This window comes from Ostrea edulis, chromosome 9, assembly GCF_947568905.1.
Source record: "Ostrea edulis chromosome 9, xbOstEdul1.1, whole genome shotgun sequence".
Lineage (NCBI taxonomy): Eukaryota > Metazoa > Mollusca > Bivalvia > Ostreida > Ostreidae > Ostrea > Ostrea edulis.
Genome location: NC_079172.1, coordinates 58234385 through 58250066, shown reverse-complemented (window position 1 = coordinate 58250066; position 15682 = coordinate 58234385). Strand labels below are relative to the sequence as shown.

The 15682-nt window shown below is 38.0% G+C and overlaps 1 protein-coding gene across 2 annotated transcripts; it reads right to left on the bottom strand.

Annotated features, from left to right (window-relative positions):
- Nucleotides 1-9948: 9948 nt before the first annotated feature.
- LOC125659693 (uncharacterized) lies at nucleotides 9949-15663 on the bottom strand. Of its 2 annotated transcripts, none has more exons than XM_056149709.1 (2): nucleotides 15522-15663; nucleotides 9949-12351 (listed from the first exon to the last, which is right to left on the bottom strand). In XM_056149709.1, the coding sequence occupies exon 2, from the start codon at nucleotides 12347-12349 to the stop codon at nucleotides 11396-11398; it is 954 nt and encodes a 317-aa protein (XP_056005684.1). In that variant the 5' UTR covers nucleotides 12350-12351; nucleotides 15522-15663; the 3' UTR covers nucleotides 9949-11395. The 2 variants fall into 2 exon arrangements, with proteins under 2 accessions (XP_056005684.1, XP_048747392.1); XM_048891435.2 differs by having other exon boundaries at nucleotides 15517-15647.
- Nucleotides 15664-15682: the final 19 nt, after the last annotated feature.

Sequence of the window (15682 nt, the reverse complement as noted above, 5' to 3'; positions counted from 1 at the left end):
GCATTACTGACGTCTTTACATGACACATTACTGACGTCTTTACACGACGCATTACTGACGTCTTTACATGACACATTAACCGCCGTCTTTACATGACACATTACTGACGTCTTTACATGACGCATTACTGACGTCTTTACATGACACATTACTGACGTCTTTACATGACACATTACTGACGTCTTTACATGACGCATTACTGTGATCATCAAGGAAAGAACAATCGCAGCGATTGGACCAATATTTAAAGGAGCGGTAATAAAAATAATTTTAGATGGGCACACGTGTCTTTACACTAGCGTGTCATTACATAATCTTTTAGCACGATGGAAGAAACTGCGTAAAGGGAAAACCAATACCAACTAAAACAATGACGTTGATTTTAAAATTACATGCCGAGGGTTTATTTTATGGTAAAATCGGTAAGAAATTAGGCGTCGCAAAGGCCACGTTATAAAATTGTCAATCATGGGAACTCTAGCACCGAAAGTGTCGCCAACGAAGCTCACACCGGATGTACTTCTGTTTATCGAGTATGAAATTAAAAAGAAATCAAGTGTACATAATAGAGAAATCAGACAAAGTTTATTAAGAATTATTTGTACCCCTGACAATGTACCATCGGTGTCTTTAATGTGTTGAGCTGCGAGAAATTTTTTGGGGAATGACTTTCAAGAAACTGCAAACAAAATCCAAGAGAAGCATTTCGTCTGAACACGGGCTCGTTACGAAATTTTTGTCTTTTTAAAATTTGACATCGTCTATTCTATATTTACAAATAAATGTAAATATAGAATAGAGAGGGTCAATTCGTGGCGAGCCCCTGTAGTCTGAACCACAGGCACCTGAAGTATGGATATTACTACCCTCCTCCCTTTTTCATAATTTTTTTTTGGTGGCAATAATTTCTCTGAAATGTATGAATTCCCAGTCTATCTCATCCCTCTTTCGATTCATGTAATCGTTTCACGCTTTTTGTAAGCTTTAAAGATTGGCCTTCTATCGGTATAATAAAATACACAAGGTAAGAAACAAAAATTTGTAAACAAACAGGGGGTCCCCGTTTCCGGGCACATTTTCCAAGTAATTACAGCGTTACCTAAGGAATTTTGACGAGCGGCTGGTCGGGGAGATATCATACTACAAGTCTCTTCAACTCAAAACCCATCTCATCTCTTTTATTTGACACAATCTTGCGTGCATTGATCGGACAGGGCTTCATCTCTTCCACTGGCAGCCAAAAAGGAGGTCACAGAGTACGAATTTATAACGTGTCGTGTGATTGGTCCGCGAATAATCCCGAGACCCTTCGGATGATCCCGAGACTAAGCAATGTCTTTGCGAACCAATCACACGGCGCGTACAACACTTAAAACTGACAAGTATCTACAGGAATTTAAGGGAGTAACCTTTCAATTTTTATTGGGATATAGAGGCAACTGCGGATCCTGCCTTTTCCCGCAGTATTTTCGATCCCGTCCTTTTTTCTTTCTTTTTCCGCCCAATATTCAGCACTTTGAATTCTGGGATATTGCTATCCTGCCTTTTCTTTACATATCGGAGCCCGCCTTTTTCACCCTGTATCCCGCCTTTTTATTTCAAATTCCTTTCATGCCCCCTCCCATACCTATTGATACTGCGATGGATTATTCATATCTTTAGTTGTGCTAATTTTTTATAGCATTGAAAAACAAAACTCAAACAAGTGCATTTCGTTATATATAAATCCCGTTCTATAAATAGCGCTAAAATTAGAACGGGGAAGACGCATTCCAGAGAAAAGTAGTCCCGCGTGCTTAGTGCAGATGAACTCCGAACGAAATTTTGACAGAGAAATCAAACGAATTTTTCAACCAATCAGCATCGTTTATAATTCACCACTTTAAAAGTTATTAAATGATATTGAAATCAAATAGTGAAACTTACACTTGTTAAGCACGAGATAATATAATGCCAAATACTTGGGAACGCCTACCTATAATTTAACTGACCAATCAAAAGCGCTCTTTAAAATCACTCGGGGACTTTCCAATGAACTATCTGGAGCACGTCATGTACTTGCCGATATGTTTCGTTCACACTTATTGTAAATCCACAGTGACTGGCATCTTTACATGACACATTTCGGCCACATTAACCGCCGTCTTTACATGACACATAACTGACGTCTTTACATGACACATTGCTGGCTTGTTTACATGACACATTGCTGACGTCTTTACATGACACATTACTGGCGTCTTTACATGACACATTACTGGCGTCTTTACATGACACATAACTGACGTCTTTACATGACACATTGCTGGCTTGTTTACATGACACATTGCTGACGTCTTTACATGACACATAACTGGCGTCTTTACATGACACATTATTGACGTCTTTACATGACACATTACTGGCGTCTTTAAATGACACATTGCTGGCTTCTTTACATGACACATTACTGGCGTCTTTACATGACACATTATTGACGTCTTTACATGACACATTACTGGCGTCTTTACATGACACATTATTGACGTCTTTACATGACACATTATTGACGTCTTTACATGACACATTACTGACGTCTTTACATGACACATTATTGACGTCTTTACATGACACATTACTGACGTCTTTACATGACACATTATTGACGTCTTTACATGACACATTACTGACGTCTTTACATGACACATTACTGACGTCTTTACATGACACATTATTGACGTCTTTACATGACACATTATTGACGTCTTTACATGACACATTACTGACGTCTTTACATGATACATTACTGACGTCTTTACATGACACATTACTGGCGTCTTTACATGACACATTTCTTGGTGCCGCAGACCACACAGTCTCCGCCCTTCGTCCAAATAAACCAAGATACACCGAAATATTCAATAACTTACTTGTATCATGACCAATTAGAAATATGATATCTGTTATGTGACCAATGGTTATAGCATGATTTTTTTTAATTACCCCAATGAAAAGTTTTTATTCAATGATGACCATAAGGATTTTCTCACAAGCATGTGATGATCACACAATTTGTGAAATTAAACTGGGAGATGATAAAATCCCGTGAATTCTAATTTGAACTTTACCATGTGTTGAAATTGTCAGATGGTGTTCAATAATCTATTTACACAGCACTGTTTTAAAAATATGCAAATGATGGTTCCGCCCACTGGTGTATCTCCAGTTATTGTACACTTTTTGTAATAGGAAAAACACCACAGCCGTGATACAAGGTTTGTTTGGACACTATTCGTTAAGGAAAGCACTTTAGTTTTGACAAAATTTACCCTTCTGTCATGCCACGACTCGGCGAAAACCAACGTAATCGTGCTGTTGGGATGCTTCAAGCTGGAATGGCACAAAATATTGTAGCAAGACACTTTAGAGTTCATCGGAACACCATCCAGTCATTATGGAGACGTTTCCAACAATCTGGTAACACTCGGGATCGACCACGTTAAAAGGGCGTCCTCGTGTAACGTCGCGTCGACCGGACAACCACATTAGTTATTATTACAGCTTTTGCATGAATATTAAGTATGATGCTGTTGGAAAATTTATTCCTAAACGCATATGAGTTGTAACCTATTATATTACTGGCCCATCTCTGCCAAATGAAACTGCAGGATGACTTATATTTTTAACATAAGGGGCTCTAAAATAAGAATGAATATGCGCATTTTTTTCAGCGCCGTAAATGGAAGGTTTTTATAAGGGATGGATGTGTAGGTCTCTGATCGGTCCCAATGTTTTTTCAGAGAGCTACAGTTCTCCAGCTATTTTATGCACAGCAACGCTCACGAAGACGAGTTGCTTTTACCGTATCAAATACTTTATAAGTAACTGTATAAACACTGACGATGTCATGTGATTACTCTTCTAGCCATTACATCATTATTGCTATTCATCCCTCTTAATCATTTTCGTTACAATAGCTAAATTTGCACCCAAATGTGTCTGCTACTATTATACTTATTTTCGCAAGAAAAATAACTCTATAGCAGGTTTTATGTCAAAGGTACATGTATTTGGAGGTGTGGTGGTAAGACGGGTTCGATCGCCGGTGCTAGATAGATCAGTTGGTAGAACACCTGACTTGGGGGGGGGGGGGGGGTTGCTCTCCCCCCGTATTACATTTATTCCCATAGACCAGCCACTTGAACTGACGGGTGGAAATGGACAGGCACTTGTTTCATACATGGGTTACTCCCTCCTTACTGATACCAAAGGAGGGGTGACCCATGTATGAAACAAGTGCTGTGTGGAAATGTCTGTCGGGGGATATGGAAGATTATGTGTTGATCCCTTCAAAGTGTGAAGAGGTAGGAATGTGGCGGGTTCGATCGCCGTTGGTTAGATAGTAACTAAAGGTAGTAGAGCACCTCGCAATAGATTCTGGTGGCATATATGCCTGTCGTGGTGTAATGTATTTTCTCCATTCCTTTTACATTGGTGCTGCAGACCAGTCTCTGAACTGACAGGTGAAAATTCCTGTTAGGGGAACAAATGTTTTCAAAGTGTGAAGAATGTGGCGGCCAGACGGGTTCGATCGTCGGTGATCAGATAGGTCAGTTGGTAGATCACCTGATTAGAGATTTAGGGAGCCCAGGTTTAAATCCCGGTCTCGTCCTTTGTATTTTATTTTTTCTTGTTAGAGATTGGTTGTATATTCTTTAACGTCCCACTCGAGAATTTTTCACTGGTGGAGACGCCAGCATTGCCGGTGAAGGACTGCATAATTTAGGCCGATGCTCTGCGCTTACGACCTTTGAACAGGGAGGAATCTTTATTATGCCACACCTGTTGTGACACGGGACCTCGGTTTTTGCGGTTTCATCCGGAGGACCGTTCGTCCCATTTAGTCGCCTCTTATGACAAGCAAGGGGTACTGAGGACCTATTGTAAACCGCATATCCACGGGACTCTTGCTATAGGGACCTACCCTTTCTAATGTCGATCTCTTAAATATTGGTAGATCCCTATATGTTGCTATAGGAACCTACCAATATTTAAGAGGTCGACATTATAAAGGTATGTCTTAAATAGCGTTTGTCGTTTGGATGTAATCGAATTATCCCCGTGCATCATACAGGTTACTGTTCGTCCGGAATAACGCTTAACAGTATATGATGGTGTTAGGCATAGTGGAAGATTCAGTGACGTATCCTCACAAATATTTACATGTATGATCCATTTTCCAAAAACATTAAAATATTTTGTTAGAACTATGTAGCTTAAGTGAGCTTCGTACACTAGCTGATCTCCCATCAGGGCTTCAAGACAGCACTGACACCCCCAGATTTTAACTGTGCCCCCCCCACCCCCCTTTCTGAAGTTTTGGGATCCACCGCTGGCAATCGTTGTTCAGAGTAACTTAGCGGGATAGACATCATCTGCCTTCATCAATCTCTATTGATGTTTGTCCATCGATTATATACCAACCTCTAATTGTGGTTTTCTTTATATGGGTTATGTATAATTGTAACAATCGTTTAGAGAGGAAATCGTATTTTTGATATATTTTGCAGACCCATGAATTGACAAGGTACATGCACGGACATGTGACAAAAAGACTTGTCATGAAACTATTCTGCAATCTGATGCCATAAATTCAAGTTTATCTAAAATTTTGTTTATCTGAGGTCAATACAATGATTTAGCTACCTGAGAAATATAATGTATTCACCGAGCCTGGAGAGCGAGGCCATACAATGTATTCACCGAGACTGGAGAGCGAAGCAATATAATGTATTCACCGAGCCTGGAGGGCGAGGCAATACATTGTATTCACCGAGCCTGGAAGGCGAGGCAATACAATGATTTAGCTACCTGAGAAATACAATGTATTCACCGAGCCTAGAGGGCCAGGAAATACGATAGTTTGGCTACCTGAGGTAGCAAAATGATCGTATGGCCGAGAAAATGTCAATAATTGTTCTATAACAGGATTGAATTATTAAACAAGAGGCCCACAGGCCTTATCGGGCACATGAGTACTTGTGAAAAGTATCTCTACCTCCCAATGGCTATGAAATCTAAATAAAATTTCCCGTTCTGAATATCTAAGCTAAATTCTAATGTTCAGCAACAGTATAAAACAAGATGTGTTCTTGAAACTTCAATGCCCTCAAAAGTACATACACTGATGAAAGGCTTTACACAATATGATATGTGTATTAACATTAAAAGATTAGACTAATCTGGACCAATTAATCCTAGAGTCAAAACCCTGGGTTGTGAAATTCACCATTTTCTGTACATCCTTTTCTGCTATTCCTAAGTATGCATTTAGATTTTATACAGTATCAGCAAACTTATATAAGTCCTTCAAATCATTGTTATAATTTTGACACGACCCTGAAACCAAACCCTTGCCCCAAGGATCATACAATCTACAGTTTTGGTAAAGGGGTATACCTACTCAGTATCAATAGCACTAAAGAAAATGTTCAGTTTGGCTCTGCCCCGGGGTGCAAACCCCTACTCCGGGGATCATGAAATTTACTATTTTGGTAGTGGCCTTCCTGCTCTACATCATGTAAAACTTATACGGTACCAATTTTGATGCACCAGATGCGCATTTTTTCTTAAACATGTGTGGTTCTAGAGAAGATTTTCAAAAATTAGTCTATTTTGGGCAGTTTTTGCCTCGCTCCTAAGGCCCCAGGGGTGCATGAATCCTGAAATTTACAAATTTGTGTCCCCCTTCTTCCAAAGATTCTTCATACCAAATTTGAAAAGAATTGGAATGGTAGTTATCAAGAAGACGTTTAAAAATTCTATTGTTCACACATTTAATAACTGACCATTTTGGCCCTACCCTAAGACCAAAACCCCTACCCCTGGGATCATCAAATTTACAATTTTGGTAAAAGACTGTCTGCTCTTTCTAAATATCCATTTAGTATCAATAGTACTAAAGAAGATGTTATTTAGATATTTTACGCACAAGATTTTTGAAAATTGGGCAGTTTTGCCCCGCCCTTAAGGCCCCAGGGGTGCAGGGGTCCTGAAATTAACAATTTATGTCCCCCTTGTTTCAAAGATTTTCCATACCAAATGAAAAGAATTGGAATGGTAGTTATTGTTAACGCACGACGGATTTACTTCCGAGTTTTTTTCCGAAATAGAATGCTAAAGCATACGAAACTGTGTTTGATCATCTTTATTTTCAGCTAAAGTGCTAGACGAAAGTTATTAGACGACCAAACAATAATAACCAGTCTGGGAATTCCCACCTTTGGACTCCTATGTTGGAAACATCAAGTGTTTTGAAAAGGATCTTGATAGTTGTGATCATATGTGTCAAAATGTTTTTATAAGGAACTGATTTCGCTAATGGTGATGTCTGAGTTTTACAGACATGTATATAACCCTGAATTATTTCTAAAATGTTAGCATTCAAGTTCCTAATAAAACTTATGACATAAAGTAAGTGTTTCGGATCATAAAAGAAATAGGTCAAGGTCATAGTATCGCTTAGAAGGAAAACGTGTCGGGAGTATACAGACTGAACCGTTGGGGCTAGGACCGTCAAACATGCTACAAATACACCTTGTGCCAAGCGGATGGTGACTATTGATTCAAGGTCAACGACGTAGTATATCACTTAGTCTATCTGGATTGATTTATTGATTGTATCTTGTTTAATGTCCCTCTCGAGAATCATTTAGTCATATGGAGACGTCACCAAGACCGGTGTCAAAGGGCTTCAAATTTAGGCTTTTGCTCAGCGCTTAACGGCCATTAAGCAGTGAGGGTTCTTTAGTGTATCACACCTATACTGTGACAAGGGACATCCGTTTTTAAAGCCATCTCCTCAAATGAACCGTAAGTTCCAGGATCTTACAACTTGGTATATTTGATCGCCATGATGGGAGAAAGGTGTCTATTTTGCAAGGTCAAAGGTGAAGGTCGTAGTATCAGTTATAATAGGAAAACCTTGTAGGCAGAATACAGACCGAACTAACGTTGTACACATACTCCTCATGCCAAGCGGAGGACGCTGTTTGTTCTTCAAAGGTCAAGGTTGTACATGTAGTATCACTTAGTAGGAAAACCTTGTAGGCAGGATACAGACCAAACTGTTGGGGCTAGGACCGTTAAACGTGGTACACATACACCTTATACCAAGCGGATGATGCCTATTGGTAAGTCAAAATATCATAGTATCACTTAGTAGAAAAACCTTGTTTTTGTTACGGATACGGGTATTGCCCTCTCGAAGGAATATAAGTTCAGATTGCATTTCAATTGGATTGGTTCACCTTGACTTACTTAGGAGTAAAAGTAGGTCAAACGGTTTTCCACATTTTATCGTTATGCAGGTATATTGTCCTGAATTTTTGTCACGACAATTTTGTCTCCCTTAGAGAAATACATAATCAGTTCACATTTCAACTTGATTGGTACACAGTGACCTACTTTAGCGCTAAAAGTAGGTCAAATAGGTTTTTTCTGGACGTTTTCTCATCATGGATAGTATGGATACATGTATTGCGCTGAAGGTCTAACGGGCGTGTGTTATACCGTTTGCGGTACATTACGTCTGTTCGTTACATACGAGGTCGTTAATTTTGCTTTGATACATATTTATTTTTGCAAAAAGGTCCGTTGATTAAACATTTGATACCATGCGCATGTGGTAGATTTTACGAATACATTGTTTCAAATAAACTTATATTCTTTAGAAATGTATATGAAATGAACTCAAGGTCTGCTTATGTTGATATCCTAACATATAGATCAGATAGATCTGCATTAGCAAAGCTTAGACTGAGTTCACACAATTTAGAAATTGAAAGAGGAAGACATATTGGAGTTGAGCATAATAATAGAATTTGTAAACTGTGCAATAGTAATAACATAGAAAATGAAACTCACTTCCTATGGTTGTGCAACTGTTATGAACAAGAAAGAGAATCCCTATACAATAAATTTTTAATGTTACATAACTTTGATTATAAGCTGATCAATGATGACAATATTAGGCCAGAATTATTATCGAATTCCAAGTCCTATAGTGTATTGAAATGCCTATCTAAATTTACTGAAGATGTGTCTAATAAAAGAAATTTCCTTCAAGCAACTGACTCCAATATGTCCACATAATTTATCATGAGAAAGTCCTATGACTATTCTTAAATATATGTATTATGACTCCATATACTATTCCTATATATACAATGTACCTATTATGGTCCCTTTATCTCATGTACACCTTATATGCAGTGTAATATACCATAATATGATTTTGTCTGGTGCCATATTCATGCATTCAAATCACTGATTGTATTTTGAATATTATTGTTTCTATGATATAATCCATAATATGTGCCTTTGCCAGTAATTGTCATTGTGCTTCTGCAAATACATCATTGTCATTGTAAATAGGTTGATGCCTTCCTGTCAAGCAGTTTATTACACTAATGCGAAGGGGAGATGTGAATTCCCCCCCCCCCCCCCGAAATTCCTGATCCAACCAAGTCAATGTGAACTGTGTATATCCATCATTTGCGTAATGACAAGTTGGGGTCATTGCAACTCTTCTGCTGCTCGGGTTAGCAGAAACCCTAACCCTGTCATTGCAATTCTTCTGCTGCTCGGGTTAGCTGAAACCCTAACCCTGTCATTGCAACTCTTCTGCTGCTCGAGTCAGCAGAAACCCCTACCCTGTCATTGCAACTCTTCTGCTGCTCGGGTTAGCAGAAACCCCTACCCTGTCATTGCAACTCTTCTGCTGCTCGGGTTAGCAGAAACCCCTACCCTGTCATTGCAACTCTTCTGCTGCTCGGGTTAGCAGAAACCCTAACCCTGTCATTGCAACTCTTCTGCTGCTCGGGTTAGCAGAAACCCGGCTAACCCTGTCACCACAACTCTTCTGCTGTTCGGAACCAAATTGCATACATGATTTAAGAATTTATCAAATTAAATGGATTATGATTTATTTACTGAAAAATGCTTACCACTGAACAACCGATTTGAATTGCACTTTCTTTTGTCTATGCAAGAAGAAAATATACTATACAAGCTATGTACTATTAAACAACAATTGCACAAACTAGTAAACATAGAAATTGTAATAATTCGTCATTGCGAGTAAAATAATGGAGTATCATCTTAAATGACATGCAACAAAAATTATACTCATAATTATGTGGAATGTATAAGTAACGTGAGCAAATAATTTGCCTTATATGCGTGGCTCTTTGTGCTACTGTCGTCTTTTGGGTTGGAAAGACGACAGAAGGAAAAATCGTTGGAACCATTAGCATTTTGTAGCCTTTTTGTCCCAAGCCCCAAATTAAACGAAAAGACAACAAATTCCGAAGAAAGGAAAAACAAAGCAAATCCCACAAGTTAGTAACATAATCTATTCTGGTTTTTTTCTTCTAATTTTTTTTCCTTTCGCCCCAAATAATTTGTAATAGCTTGAATGTTAAAAGTCCTCAAAGAAACTCAAACATGTGTCACTATGGTAACTTGACAGTTCGGGGAGCTTTAGCAGACTTCTACAGGTTGATAGAGCTCTAAAGTTGGACGCAGGTGCAGATCCAGAAAATGAGATGTGACACAAGTTTGTGTCTTTTTAGAGAGGGAGTGGGCGGGTGAATAGTCCGAAATGGCAAAAAGACCAATTTTGTTACAAAATGTTGTCAAATTAATTACACCCTTTACCCCAACTAAATCCGTCACTGAGATGAATAGTACCGAAACTAAAACACATCTCACTAGGCGAGAGCACAGAGCGTTCTAGTACATGAAGCTTTCGAACGTAATCTGGTGCAAAAATAAAAGACTGATAGATCTAAGAGTTTCTGGTCATCAGACTGCTAAACAGACTTGTTTAGTTTAACTAGGGTATTACATGTAGTACGGCGCTTTGTGGCAAAAATAGGACTAATTGTCCCCATCATGTTCAGCCCAGATCGCTATTGCACTTAATGCCTTCTGACTGGCTCCAATGTCAAAAGGATCGATCGCTACAAGCAGGGCGCTAACTAAGCCAATGCACTGAACAAGAGTGGTCTAAGTATCGGCGCCATGCGATAAACCTAGGACTAGAGACCCCAACTATGGTACATTTATGTATATTTAGATTTGTTGGGATAAGACCAACAAAAAACAATTCAAGAGATCGCAAATTAGCGGGACGAAAAGACGAAAGATCGCAAATTAGCTGGGTGAAAAGCTAATGAAGTCACAAATTAATGGGGTAATCTGACGGAGAAAAAAAGAAGTCACGAAACTACAAAAAAGGGGAACGAGATCGAATGTAATAAGGAGAATATCCTTCAATCAATAACTTAAAAATTAAATTAACCAACAAAAAAACCCCCCAAAAAACAAACAATCAAAACAACAAATTAATTCCTCATTTTCCAGCAGTAGGAACGATCATGAGACCCCCTGTGGAAGACAATACTGCCTGCATAGTTCCTCTGTTCTTTCGCACAATTGACTGTGCCTCCTTTGAAGTTGCCCGAGGTGGCGGGCGCGGAGATCGACGGGCTTTGCTGCCTTCGTGCATTAATCTGGACATGCGCCCTCCTTTGTCCAGACTCGCCATCTCTTCTCCCTCCGGTTTGACTCTCGGTGCATTAGGTACGTCACGTGGATTACTTCCGTATTTATGCATTATACTGCTCATGCGCCCTCCTTGATGTTGCACTGCGATTTCTTCCGCCTCCGGTTTAACACGAGGCACTGCGCGACTTGACAAAGGAGTGCCGAATCTTTGCAAGTTTTTCATCATTTCTTTGCCCTCTTTGCTCGCTGTTACGGAAGCTTCCGGTTTGACTCTAGGTTCCTTTCGGGATGAAGGGGGTATTTTGTTAGGTTCATGCATAAGGTTACGCATAAATCCACCTGAACTCTTTTCGGCAGTTTCCGTTGCTTCAGGTTTAACTCTCGGCTCCTTACGCGCAGAAGTGGGAAGTCGTCCGTAACTATTGAATAACTCGCTAGTGGACTTTCCTTTGTGATGACCTGCAATTTCCTCCGCTTCTGGTTTTACTCTTGGTCCTGGAGCAGGTTCGGGACGGGGGGTAGCCGAGCCGTTCAGAAGACAAGACACAGTTCCATTCCTTCCAATGTCGTGATTTCTCCTGCCGTCTTCCGTCTGACAACGAGTCTCATTTCGAGGAGTTTTGGGGATATATCTTGGTGTGCCGCTTCCGAAGAGCTCCAGTGATCCTTTGCTTTTACAAGCAAATTCCTCGGCCTCTGGTCGGACACGGGGCGCCTTGCGTGGAGTGTAGTAGTTCCCAGTCTTATCAAACCCTGGATAGGGTCCAGAGGAGTCGGGCTCACTCTTGTCTAAAAGCATTTCTGCAAAACAGATATCATATTAAATTATGCTAAAGTGTTAAAACGCCTACACGATTTTATTCGTATGTTTCGTTATATAATGTTAGGATTTCATTAGATTACGATCTTAATTCAATCTAATCAAAATTATCGCTTTGAGAAGCGGTAGCGGATTGAAAACAGCTAATTTTGATTAGATTGATCTAAGTTTTGTAGTACAGTTTGTAGTTTGAAATGAAACTTTGCACAACAGCCTGTATTGGAAATTGATATCTTGCTTTTCATTTATTTTGTACAAGATCGGCGTTAGCTGCAGATCTGTAGCTCTGAGAAAATAAACCAGTTTGTCCCAATATTATCTGTAGCTCTCTGGGAAAATAAACCAGTTTGTCCCAATATTATCTGTAGCTCTCTGGGAATATAAACCAATTTGTCCCAATATTTTCCCAGAGAACTTCAGATCTGCAGCAAGATCAGCATCCAATGCTGTTTGTGGACAAATATTGAATGTACACATATACACAAAGCTTCTTGACCTAATTGTATTGAATATTTTTGTTGCATTTCCAGTGTACAAACAGAAGTATATACCATTTTGTATTAACTAGTAATTTCAGTTCTAATTTAAGAAGCATCAGTTCTAAACTATTTACTTATACATGTAGCATTTGAAATTAAAGACCAAGTCGCTTTTTTTTTATATATAAAAAACTCATATTTTATGATTACGTGAAACAAATGTTTACTAGTGCAGAATCAAACATTAATACTGGCATATGGTACGTAGTTAGGACAACGTATGGACCGTGGATCACCTAACTAGTAATGAAGATGTGTCGATCCAGGTTAAATTTCCGGTCCAACCCAAAACTTTCTCCTATCCTATATTACGTTGGTGTCGTTGACCACTTCAGAATTTCGGGTGAAAGTCTTGCCAGGAGCAAAGGGTTGTACGTGTGCTTCGAAGGCAAAGACAATGGGGAGGAAAATGATGTAGTTATGGCGCTATATGGACCGTGGATATCGGCCTGTTAAATTATCACAATATTCGTCCCCAAACAGCATCTGATATTGATAGAGTACAGGCTGTTGTGCAGATATTTGTTTTGAATCACTAGTACTGCAATGCTTTCTCCAATGTTGACATGTATAATAATAATATAGGATTTACAAAACATGCACAGACTGCTGTCTTAAAAACTTTGATAGATAAATATTGTAATACCAAAGGAGGTAGGCTTTATACATTTTCCATTGACTTCCGTAAGGCATTGTGTGATAGTGTCATACATACACATGATACTGGTTTGGAAATGAAATTGCTGAATATATATGAATATTGGCAGTTACTTTTATAACATTATTAAGGATATGTATAGGAATTTCAGAGCATGTGTTAGAATCGGAGGTAATCTTACTGATCCATTTTTTTTTTTTATCAACCTTGGTGTAAGACAGGGGGCTATCTAAGTCCCTCTCTGTTCAAAATCTCTATCAATGATTTTTTTGTTATATCTCGAAAAATGTAAAGATACTGTACCACTTCAAAATGAAAATTTAGATTGTTTATGTCTGCAGACGATATAGTAATAATGTCAACATCAGCAGAGGGTTTACAACAGAGAATATCTATTTTAGAAACATATTGTAATGATTGGTGTTTGAAAGTTAATGTTAAGAAAACAAAAGTTATTGTCTTTAACAAGGCTGGGAGAATATTGTAGTGTTAATTTAAATTCAGAACAATCATATTGAATGCACACCTTGTCAGAATACTTGGGTACCTTTTTTCTGCATCTGGCAGTTTAAGTACTACTAAATCTTAACTATATAACACAGCTCTCAAAGGATTTTGTAAATTGAAAAAAGATTTTTTTATGGAAAGCACCAGGAATTCATCTCTTTGACCACACAAAAAACCCAATTTTATTATATAACTCTGAAATATCAGGTGGATACATAGGTTCATGGACATATTAAATTCATCACCATTTGATCCAGACAAACTTTTTAAATCACTTCACTGAGAAGCTTCATCAAAAATATTCTAAATGTGTTCTTGGTGTGCATAAGAAAAGTACAAATTTTGCTGTACTATCAGAATTGGGGAGATTCCTTCAACATTAAGATATTTTGAAATCAATCATTTGTTATTGGTACAGACTTGAAAACCTTGAATTTTAACTACATGTACTTAAGGATGCTTATCTATGTAGTAAATCTTTGCATTTCAACAACAATCTGTCATGGTACTCACTAGTAGAAAAAGTTTTAGATTATGTTAAAATTAGATATCCATTCAGAGATTATAGTTAGTATATTTTTTTAAGAATTGTAAAGAAACTACTCTGTGATAGATACACTGAAACCTGTTCAATAATCGAAATAAATTAATTGATGGGAAATTGTGCACTTATTTTAAACTAAAGGAGTACGTTGGTTTTGAAAATTATCTTGATAAAATTAAGAAGTTTGATATTAGAAGATCTATTTGTAAATTACACATATCAGCTCATAAATTAATGATCGAAGTTGGTACATATTCTGGTATTACTAGGAATGAACGAATCTGTATAACAAATGTAACTCTAGTTCATTAGGTGATGAGATTCATTTTTTGATGAAATGGGAAAAGTGAACAAAATTCATTTACATATTATGTTCTGAAGAGCCATATATGGTTATATCTGAGCCATATATAGATTTATCTACTCTAAAAATTTATTTTGAACAATATATAACACTGTATTTACATGTAACTATGTGTTATGTGATAACTTCTTCACTTATATATGTATATACACAGTATCTTCATGCCGCCCCTTGAAGGTCCTTGATTGGAACAATAAATATGTTCTAAATGTACACCCTATATGCAGTATCTGTATGCATGTATGTCGGATAAACACTATATGTATGTTATAGATACTTTAGAGTGTGTATGTATCTATCTGCGGTTGTCTAATAGTAACACCGTCAACATTTCCAGGGGGAAATCAGATGTGATCAAAGATTCAGAATACTCTGAGCTGAACGACTGGCATACTAGCTGCTAGCTGTATATTTTGATCTGTCTAAGCTCTGGATTCGAAATACACAATATGTAATATATCCAGTGTGGTAGGGTTTAAGACTAAATGCAAAATTGTGTAAAGAAATGAAATTCGGTTTAAGTAAAATACTTACTATACTTCTGAACAAAAGCAAAATCCGAATCGTGACGTATCCACGGTAAACAAGCGAGAACCTGTCTTCCGGTTAAAAATGGTGAGGCTAATATCCGATAAAAACAATGGAATGAAAAGCCCCATTTTTGTGATAATCATATTCTGTATTGTATTCGTTATATAGA

Bases quoted from the DNA above. Each gene is read 5' to 3' on its own strand.
- LOC125659693 (XM_056149709.1), bottom strand. From the start codon at position 12,349: ATGCTTTTAGACAAGAGTGAGCCCGACTCCTCTGGACCCTATCCAGGG.